General features: G+C 40.7%; 1 protein-coding gene across 1 annotated transcript; it reads right to left on the bottom strand.

Annotated features, from left to right (window-relative positions):
- Positions 1-9,346: 9,346 nt before the first annotated feature.
- Positions 9,347-9,808, bottom strand: LOC149174344 (U-box domain-containing protein 44-like). Its single transcript, XM_089420813.1, has one exon. It carries the CDS (start codon positions 9,806-9,808, stop codon positions 9,347-9,349), a length of 462 nt encoding a protein of 153 aa, XP_089276939.1.
- Positions 9,809-11,238: the final 1,430 nt, after the last annotated feature.

Genomic DNA, 11,238 nt, shown 5'->3' with positions numbered 1-11,238 from the left:
AAGAATGGAGGGACCAACCTCAATCTTGCGCTTGGTTCCTCTCTTTGATTCCTCTCTTTTCCGATAGACTCCTACTACTTGCTCCCTTGCCAGCCCAACTTCAAAGAGTACCTGTGGAATCACAGCAGCACAATACTATCCGAGAACAGAGATCTACTAGCATAAACAATATAAGATCAGATGTATATTGACCACATACAAACATATATCATAAAATATGCAAGGACATGGAGGAAAACTTGAACAACTTTATTGATATCAAGAAAAGTACAGGGGAGGATTACAACCAATTGTTCTGACCCAGCGTCATCCTCTCAGCAAGAAGCCCTTCTTCACCTCATGAAAAGCTTAGATCACTCAACATTATGATGTTGCAGCAAGAAACCAACAGCACTTCCTTACAAGATACAAAATTTCAGCCTCTGGATCTCTGGGATGAGGGATCCATATATAGATGTTTGAAAGGAGGGTGATTCAGCTTCTGGGGTTTGATTAGTGTCCTCTCTCTGATAGTTCTTGATGCCACTTGGAGAATGATGATCTCTTACTCATCCCTAGGTGAATTCAGAGAGACAAGTGTCCTGGGGAAGTTTCTAGAAGATTCCAAGAACATCCACTTAGCAAACTGCTTCCGCCATTTGTCTACTCTCATCCATCGCAGACCATAGAAGGGATTTTCAACATGTGTCGCACCTCCCATGTGCATTTAGGTGGGATGCATCGCACCCTCAACTCTGAGCAAGTGAGATGGTCCAGTTTTGACCAGTTCTAAGTAGTTTTTCATGGAGAACTTCTGGGAGATGATGTAATCAGCTAACCTTGTTCTTTTAGGGGTTGGAACAACACTTTTAGGGACTTAGGATCCCTTGGTTTATGGACATTTAGGATTGGGGTTGCAATGCCCAAAAATTTCGGTAACACTTGGGGAAAAGGGTTAGTCAGGACAGCTTGGTAGCTAGAGGACCCTTTTTGCACTAACAAGTGTTGAGCATCTTGAATCTTGGGGTAGAGGTGACTCAAATGATCTCCATTGCATAACTTGCATGGAAATTTGACCTTCTTTTTGGACTCTTTTCTACCCTCACCGGCACTGTTGTCGGGCTTGTTCGCATTACCCTTCCCTTCCTGGTTCTTCTTCTTACCTCGTCCCTTCTTCTTCCCATCAGATTGTTGATTTCCTTTGGGGTTAGAAGTCTGAACGACGTTTATGGAGGTAGGTTGGGAAGGCCAAGGTGTAGATGGTGCTACCTGGTTAGAAGAAGCAGTTTATAGAGACAACTGTTGCAATTGGTTCAAAAGGTTCACTGAATTTGCATCAGTTGATCCAACTATACCATCAATGTGAGGCCTTGGCTTCTGTTTGGCTAAATCAACCTTGGATCTAGGAGCATCAGGTATGATTTTTTGAAGAGTCCCAGACTGTGAATATATCAGTTCTAATTGCTGGGCTCGAAAAATAGCCTGCTCTTCCGAATAAACACAAGAAAGAGAAACATCCTTTGAGATCTCAGGTTGTAGAGATTTGAGAAACCATTCGAGATGAAACTCTGGTGGAATTTTGGCTTTGATAAGCCTCTTTCTCTGTCTCCATTCCTAGATATGATCCAAAATGTGAGTTGTCATGTCTTGATGAAAATTGGCCAAAAGCTCAGTTTCGGCTTCATAGCGGATAGGCAACTGAAAATGGTTCAAGAAAATACTAGCCAAATCAGTGAAAGAAGTAAAGGTGCCCCTTGGCAACTCTACATACCATTTGGACACATTCCTGGTTAGGGTGCGCTGAAATAACCTTAACTTGATCAAATCATCGATCAGGGAGTTGGATGAGCACCATAAGTGGAATGTGGTCACATGGTCTCCCGGGTCTTCACCATTCTTACCTTCGAATTTTGGAATATCTAATGGAAGTTTAGTTGGGATTGGAGGCCAAGCCAGATTGTACCTAATTGGATCATTCGTAAATTTAGTCAAGTCTGGCAGATTAAGCATGGCTAGAAAAGGAATTCATGGAGGACCTTGGGAATTCCATTTGGACTGGGCGGGGTTCCCATAGGTTTGAAAAGAATGATATGAATTTTGAAAGGCACCAGGTTGCCCGAAGTAACTCGTAGAGCCTACTGAACCAAAGGGTGATCCCTATGGTCCAACAAAATTTGGAGTTTGACCAACTCCTGCTGAGAATCCTTTGTAACCAGTGAAGTTACCCCCTAACGAAGTATTGAAAGGAGCTGAAAACCCTTGATAAGGGTTCTAAGCATGAGCAAAGGGTGAAAAAATTTGAAATGAATTAACTGAGGAATATGACACATTCCCTTGCTGGCCGAAAAATTGATTCCCAGCTCCTATCCCACTAACTGCAGGGTTTTTCCAACTCTGAAAGGGTTTACTACTTTGACTTGTAAAAGGAAAAGGCATTGACCCTACTGTCGGATTGGAGAGTGGTATATAACCACTTCGAAATGGGAAACCCTAAAAAGAAGCCGATCCACTCATCATGGATGTGGAGGCGGTTTATGGTATATTCAAAAGAACCGAAGGAATACCTTGAGAGGGCACTCCAAAAGGGAAAAATCCAAAACTAGATGCATTAGGCTGAGAACTTCCACTCATCAACGGAATGGAAGTAGACCCAAATATAGATGTGCTAGGAGTGTTAGAAGGGATGGAAATAGTTCCTTCCCCTTGCACAGATATGGGAGTCTGCATGCTCGCAACACTCGTCATGGATGCCATGCTTCCAGTAGTGGTCATCGAAGGGATAGATGTATGTGGACCTAGACTCAAAGGCCTGTGAGTCGAAGTTCCAACATATAACAAAACGTCTGGATGATCAGGAGGAAGAGGAGAATTTGGAGCCGCAACTAACTCTGAAATCTCTTTTACTTCAATACTATCTTCCGACTGGAAGAGTACTCGAGAAAGAACTAGTGTGTACCTCTCTAACTCTGTAGTAGTACCAGGTCTATCTTGTGAACTAATGTCCCTAAGCAGAGGATCAATCTCTGATGCGCCTACTGCCATTGGTTGGAAACAACTGGTGGAATCGCTCCTAGGCCTTCTAAGAGAAGGCTATGGACTCGTAGGTGAAATCCCACAAAGTCTCCAAGACCGTCGAGATGGTCAGTCAGTGACTTTGAATTATTTTACAAAATCTACTTAAAGACTCAAGAAAATTAAAAGCTAGGCTGACTAGGAGCACAGAACACTCACTAAAATGTCCCTAAAGATATCAGCAATCAAACAACTTCCAAGTATTTCTACTCTAGGTGATTAGGACTGGACACCAAAATACAAGAAAGTTAATAATAAGGGCCTTCCGAAAATAGACTGGGGTAATTACACCCCAAGCCTACTAGCGAAGGTATCAAAGGTAGTTATGTTGACCTCTAGACAACAGCCTTTGCTGGTGCAAGCCCCCAAGCTTCGCAAGGGTGCCCTCCAAAAGTACTGTTGAACGTGATACAATGTCAACCTCAGGTGCCACGGGATTCCCCTCCATAGCCACCTGTGTGGATCCCTAGGATAGGAAACTATGGTCACCAACTCATATCAGAAGCCGGGCGGAACAGTCGTGAGGTAGGATCCAATCAATAAGAGAGGGGGTATCTCTCATCCTTATCTTCACTAGCCCTTGTGCTTAACTCCCAGTCATGAAGCTTTCCTGGTCTTCCTAACGCTATTGGATTTCGCTCTTTAATCAAACTTCTATGTTTTACAATTTAGAGCGGCCTTGGAGAGTTAACTCTCCTCTCACCTAATCCAAGGCCCTAAATAAGCCTAAACTTGTTGGTGTATTCCTATGACAATACAAATGTTCTAGTTTATTTTATTAAACGCTTGATTTTTAATGCCTGTTCTTTTAAGTCAAAGGGATAAATGGAAATGAAACCAATGGTGTTTGTATGATGCAAAAGAAATCAATGAAAAACTAACTTATATGAATGGAATCGTTTATTCTTCAATGAAAAGAGACTTCTACTTGGGTTCTACGAAACTTCTATAAAGAAAAAACTTTTTCTTTTCTTTTCTTAAAACACACTTCACACACACAAAAACTAAAAATACTATTGATGATTTAATAATGCAAAACTACCCTTATGCAAGGTGTAAATGAAGATGCAAGATCCTATATTACTCTAAAAATAAATGAAAGCAATTGTTTATAACTTTAATAATCCAACCTAAGTGTTTGAAAAGAATACAAAATATTCTCTAAATAATAAGGACAAATCCAAAAAGATCACAATTTACTTTCAAAAAATCAAAAGAAACTAAAATCAAACTTGGCAAAAGAAGACAAAAACAATGTTTTTTAAGATCTTTTCTTTTCAAGAAGCAATGGAAACAACCTTTCGAAAGCACTCTAAATGCCACTTAAGACTCAAAGACCAAAATAAGAGCACAAGGAAACTTTGCAAGTTACAAATTTGACAACGAATGAAAACTTGAACAAAAAGGCTTCAACTTGTACTAACCGACCCAAACAACAACAAAGAGCTTTGACAAACTGACCAAGAAGTTAGGAAAGAAACACTTTCAAATTTGTCAAAAGGAAACTTTCAAAAAGCAAGAAAAAGTGTAAGGCCACAAAATGACGGAAAGCAAAGCAAGTAGACCAATAACCGAGCTTGACACTAAGATCAAAAACAATCCATTGTTCTGGAGGACCAGAACAATCAAGAACCTCTGAAAGAAGTCTTGTGTGCCAAAACGTAAATCATAAAACTCACTCGAAAGCAAACCTAGGCCAAAACTTTTCAAAGCAAAAGAGATTTCAAAACAGTAAGCTTGCGGAATAACAAAATTCTAAAGACAGAAATTGACCACTTAGAGACCAAACATACCAAGAAATAAATCTTTCTGGGTAGAGAGATTTGAAAAAGCAATGCAAAAAATGGTATACGTGACTTTGTTCAAGCACAGAGGCATGTACATGTGCTTCTAATAAAGGAAACTCGTGTATACACAGGTTCACTTCACAGAAACAAGCATGTGTACGCTACTGTAAACAGACAAAAGTGCGTATACAAATCTTTGCAAGAAAAATAATAAATAAAGCCAGATCAAACTTAAGGTCTGAGTTTCTATTGGACCAAATAATATTGTCACGGCAAGAAAACCAAGAACTGAGCCCTAATTGACACTAAACAACCCAAACTAGGAATAAGAAGATTGTTATCCCCAGTAGAGTCACCAATTTTGTTACGGGAATAAGTACCCTAGGGTTTTGGGTTGGAAACCCAACAAAGAGGGAGCAAAGTACAGTAAGAAACACTCATACAAATGAGGCAACATGCTTATATAAACAAACTATGCGATAGCGACGATACCCGCATGTCCTTCATTTGGGTAGTTCCAGTAGGGTTCAGACCCTCTGCAACTCCTGATGATCTTCGAATCTGAAAATCAACCAATTCAAATATACATAGCAGCATATAGATAAAGCATTTTAATGAAACTAACTTTATATCATATAAGCAAATGATTAGTTATACATCGAAATAACATTCATACATGAATTACAACAGTATCTAATGCGTAAACAAAGTTAATCTCAACAACAAGACAACGCTTCTTTTTATTGTAGAAAGCTATAACTAACACGGAGAGAATTCACCTGAGTCTTCTTCTTCCATCTCCAAGTGAAACCGTCCTCTAGATCCGTCGAGTCCCATTCTTCAACAACTTCCTTCCATAACCAATACCATGATATTGTTGGAAATAATACTGAAAGGTGGGGGGCGGGGGGGTGAATTAGTATTAGCAAGTCAATAATATTTCATTTCCATAAGCAAATTCATATATGCTACTTCAGTTAATGGAACTTGCATGTATACGCAACTGTATTTAAGGCAACTAGCGTATATCCTATAAACTTATGATTCAGTTAATTCATCATATGTTTGTTGGGTTGTGTTATATTCTTTCCATGACTAACCTGCGTAGTGAACCAGGGGATAGAGCGGGGGGGGAGCCCCCTCTTCGTTGCGCTGATTGCACAGCAAGGGGGTCACAGGGGGAGTGGCAGCCCCCCCTATCCGGGGGGTTTGAGGGGGGCCGGTAGCCCCTCTCTATAGGGTCCGGGGCAGCACCCCGGGAAAAAAAAATTTGGACCCTATATTAGGTTGGGCGAACTACCTATGGTTTTTAGTCCATGGTATTGGATGCTGGTGGGCTCCAGTATTCTAGCAATAATGCTACAACTCCTGGAACTCCCTTCTTTAATTTTATCAACCCGGTAGTTCGTAACAAACTTGGAAGCGACGGTGCTGTATGCACAAGTACTAGCTCTTGCCGCAGCTGTCACTTGGTCAGCTGGCACAAGTCCTCTAGGGGCTCAAGCCAACTTCTATGAGCTCTTAGAAGAAGCTTTTTAACTGATGGACGAAAGCTAACTCAAAGGAAGCTAATCTACTTGCGGAAAGAAACTGAAAGCCAAAATGAAACACAAACCCTAGCAAACCCTGATTCTACCAGCTAGTCCTACCGATGCAAAGGAGAGCATGCAAACTACCGGAAGAGATGCCATTACTTCTAAGAAGGTAAAATGAATGTGTCTAAGTTATCACTATCTGAAGAAAACATCTTTTTGTATTTTTGTTTAAGTTATTAGAATGATCATGCATGTGCTTTTAACTGGCTTTTCACTGTGCAGGGGTGGATCAAGGAGGAGAAATGCTTGGAAAAGGTTGGGAAGACTCGGAGAGGGTCTAAGAGATCCCTATCATCCTTTCAGAGAGTTTCACAAAGTCAGGATTCCATGCAACCGTGTTTATGAACTTCTACAGGAAGTCTGCAGGGGTTTCTATAGGATGTTCTGTAATTCTTCTACAGGATGTTTCGAAATGGGATTTTTGAGGATGGGTGATTGATGGAAGATGCATGGACGGTTATGGAGGTAGGATGGGGGTCTGAAGTGACCTAGGAACTGATGGATGGAGTGGTGAGATGATATGTGGAAGGCTGATTTGGCTTTAAGGTATTTGAGACAACAATGGAGAAGAAGGTAGGGTTACGTGGGCAAGAGGGTGGGTGTGAAGCGAGAAGCCTAGATATGGTATGAATCAGATGGCTTTGATGAAGCTTGACCATGTGAGTGAGTGATAGAGATGCCCTGCACAATTCACATTCAACCGAATCAATGAATTCTTGCAAACAAACTAAGTCCTAGCTAACTTAATCTAACTTTCAATGAAATGAATAAACAACAACCTCGTTTGGAAAGAGAACCATGTACATCACGTGAGCAAGAACATTCCGAAAGATCTAAATGCATGACAAACTCCTACCAATCAATTCCCAAACATAAAAAGCTACTTTAACCAACAAAAACAACCAAAATAACAAAGCAAGATCTAAAGAGCAGATTTTATTTTAAGAACGCAGCAAACACACATAAAGATAAACAGGGGAGGTACTGGGCGCTTGAGATGGGCCCAACCCCAAGAGCTACAGCCTCCCAAGAGAGATTTAGAGCTGGTGCAAAGATGGATTCATCTTTATTAATCAAGAATGAAGAGTTACATCAAAACTGTCCACAAGGAGAGCTTGAGAATGAGCTGAAAGCAAGGCTAATCTATTGCCTACAAATCGAATTACAAAATGACTACAACAAGGCTATGAACTGACTAACTACTAGGTACTATCTACTGGCTAACTAGCTAACATCCAATGGCTAACCAAAATGAGGCCCTAAGCCTTCTTATTTATACAAATTGAGGACCCAACAGTCCTCCTAAACTTTAGGGACTCGGCTGCCCAAAACTTGGAGTTAACAGCAGTCCTACTTGACTTGCTTGGCTGCCCTTGTGCTGATTGATTCGGTGGCCCTTGAACTCCGAGCTGATGGTGGAGAATTCGAGGTAAGGGCCCATAAATGAAGGGGACACCTTCCTACAAATCCTCTAGCTTGTTCTCCCACGAATTTGGCTGCCAAGTGCTCATTAAGACCTTCAATTTTGTCTCCAAGTTGACAAAAAAGGCTACACAAAGCACCCATTAGACTTGTTGGCATAATGACTAACCAAATTCACTCTATTAACATAAATATAATCAAAAACATGCAATAAACTAATGAGAATGGTGGATTAAGTCAAATTAGGAGGTTGAATGACCCCAAATAATTGTCCATTTTTGGGGCTCATAATCACCCCCCTACTGAAAGTGTTGCTCATCCTCTGAGCAACCAATCTCTCTTCTCATCTTTGATGGCCCTGGTGGCTTCTTTGGCTAACATCTCGGCCGATTCCTCCTTTGGCTTCCCTCTTTCCAAACTTCCTGTAGAAACAGTTCGCTGGCTTCCTGTAGAAACAGTCTGCTAACTTCCTGTAGAACCAATTTTCTCTGACTTTGCTTGCTTGGCTGGGGGTGCCTTCTCCTTGAACTGTGCTGCTGCCTGAAAGCTGACGAATCCAACACAAATGGCAAGTCTAATGTATTATAAAAGCACACAAGTACAATGAACTGCCCGAGAATAGATATTGCATGCCAAAGATGGATGGGAAAAAGTGTTTCCGGGTCTTTAACGGAATCAAATGGCATTCTTAATCTTGGATTTGAACTCTGCTAAGAATTGATAACAGAAGCAGAACAGAACATAAGATAGATCAAGGGCAGAGAAAATACGACTTGCTCACATACCACTGCTATGAATCAGCATTTCCCTTCAATCTGAAATAGCTTCAAAACAGGCCAAAAATGAGAATTCCCAAGTTTTAATTCAAGCTGCTGTATAACCAGGAGTAGAGCAAAACTTCATACCGAATCACACTTTTAAGAATTCTTTCACATGGAATAATCTGGCTATTGCAAAAGACCTTGTGAACCCTTGGAAAGTATTGACATAAACAAATCTAACCAGAACAACACCAGAACTTTCCAGTTTGTTTCATGGTAGATTCACTTCATGCAAAATCACTGTTTTTCCATTAGTTAACTTTAATTCAAATTTCTGTTCCTAACATGACAATACTTTCCGACTGCGACAACTTTCTCTTCTTCATTTGAAGATGTTGAAATAAGTTTTTCTAAACATTTCATATATTTTTCTCCAAGATGTTCTGCTAATTTTCTTTTATCTCCATCTTGAGACAAGATAAACAACAGTTCCACAACATAAGCTCGCATTTCAGAGTATGTAGCTTCACAAAAAGGGAAGTAATACTTGAATTGGTCCTCCCTCTCTTAAATTTGTCCTTGCCTTAACAGCCGTTGGTACACAACAAATGGCATGGAATGCTCGAACAATGCTTCCATGTATTGAAGGTGGTGTCAAATTTATTAAAGATAATAGCTGGTATATGATCTCATCAAATTCCAATAATGCAGCTGTTGTGTCATTTGTTCTTTAGGGCAATGCTGTAGACATAGCAAGGTTTGCATAGGTATTAGCAGCTTTTTCTCTCAAAGCCAATACAGTTGACAGTGGTGTGCATAGAAGGTCCAAGATGGGTCGGACCACCCCATCTTTGATCATTTGTAAAGCATTCTCAGGTAAACTCGAAAGATTCTGAAGTGCCCCAATAGCTGCTAATTTTGACTTCAAATTAGCATTTGAAATCATTTCAGGAAGTGGAAATACAACTCCCTCTTTGAGCAATGCAGCGTTGTTTTGATCTGTTAAACCTATCTCTGACAACTTACTTGCCATAACAATTTTCATTGTGTCAGACCCTTCTCTCAGGTTCTGTATCAAAGGCTTGAAATAGTTCGCCTGTGCCATTTGCACTACATTATGCTCACTGTATGGGAGATTCTCCAGAACTTCGTTTGCATCCTTAGCAGCTTTAGGATTGTCACTATTTGACATTGTTACAAGGAGGAGGATACAACCTTGTACCTTGCCAATCTATTCACACACAGCCATATCCTTTGAAAGCTCTAAAAACAATTCCACGACTTTCATACCCTCTGCAATATCACGTGCAAGTGAACAAACAATAAAATCAATAGCATGATCCACCTCAGCTATTTTCACCTTTCTTCAAGCTCCAAACTTGATGAAGAAAAACTCAGGCTTCTCTGCTCTGGAAGGCTCTGCTGTATTTTCCTGTAAAACGTCTTCCTGTAGAATGCTAGTTGGATGCCATAGGATGTCTCTGCGCCTCTGCACAATCTTGGTATGCTGGAGAATTTTGAACATGCCAAAACAATCATCGAAGGATGATAGGTTAATCATTTTGAGGAAGCAGAGGATGTATACTTCAGTTGAACATGATGCAAGTGCAAGTTAACAGCAGCCTATGAGTTTCGGCTGAGCGCTCATTAATTCTGCGTGATTTTTGGTGGAGTGAGGTGGCAAAAACATGTGCTGGCCCATATGAACTGTTGTGCTCTCATGAACTTCATGTCTTCTTCTATTTGTTAATCAATTGATGCCCTGTGCACTGAAGTTCAACAAATCTTCCATTGCCTGTGTTTCTCAACTTCCACGTGAATGACTATCCACGCATGCTACGTGATTTTCTCGTGAGTGCTAGAGAACTGGGTGTCTTGCTACATTCATGGCTTAATTTCACCATTCCATTCGTTCATGCAATGCTTAGACTAGATTCATGCAATAGATGAACAAGGTTTAGTCACGTACCTGAAGTCAAACGCTGCTTGTGAAGCTTTTTGCTACTGCATGCTCATGTTCTGTTGTTGCATGCTTGGATCCTTTGGTTGCATGAGGGCTTGGCTGATGATTTTTTATTGCTTTTCCTTGTGCAGGTGTCCTCTAACCAGATCTAGGTTGCATGCATTTGTTTCCACGTTCAAATCTGCACCTTCAAGCTGCTGCTACTGCATTGTCACAGAACTAGAACTTGTTTTCGCCATTGCTCCCAAATGGTAAACCGGATTGATCTGAAACTTGCTGAGCATGTTCCTATCATCATTATGCATCTCCCATAGCAAAATCGTGATCAATGGATGCACGGATCGCAAGAAAAATGGAAAATGGTTGAAGATTTCAGAGATCAATTTCTCGGAAACCGTGCATCAGAATCGGCTAAAACTGCTTGGGTTGGTTACCATCACTCATATGAATATCCCCATGAAACAAGTTTTGAAACGGATGCACGGATATGGAGAAAATGCAAAAATCGTTGATGGTGATGGAGGTTGATTTCTTGGAAACCGTGAACCAGAATTGGCTGAAACTGCTCAAGCATGTTGCCATCACCCTTGTACAATTCCCCATAAAACGGTTTGTCAAATGGATGCATGGTTTCCAAGTTATGGCAAAAACAAATTTTG

Source organism: Pinus tabuliformis, chromosome 4_1 (assembly GCF_031772625.1).
Source record: "Pinus tabuliformis cultivar Carrire ecotype Pingquan chromosome 4_1, CPIR1, whole genome shotgun sequence".
Classification (NCBI taxonomy): domain Eukaryota; kingdom Viridiplantae; phylum Streptophyta; class Pinopsida; order Pinales; family Pinaceae; genus Pinus; species Pinus tabuliformis.
Note: the sequence above shows the minus strand (reverse complement) of the source record. Positions and strands in the feature narration are given on the sequence as shown.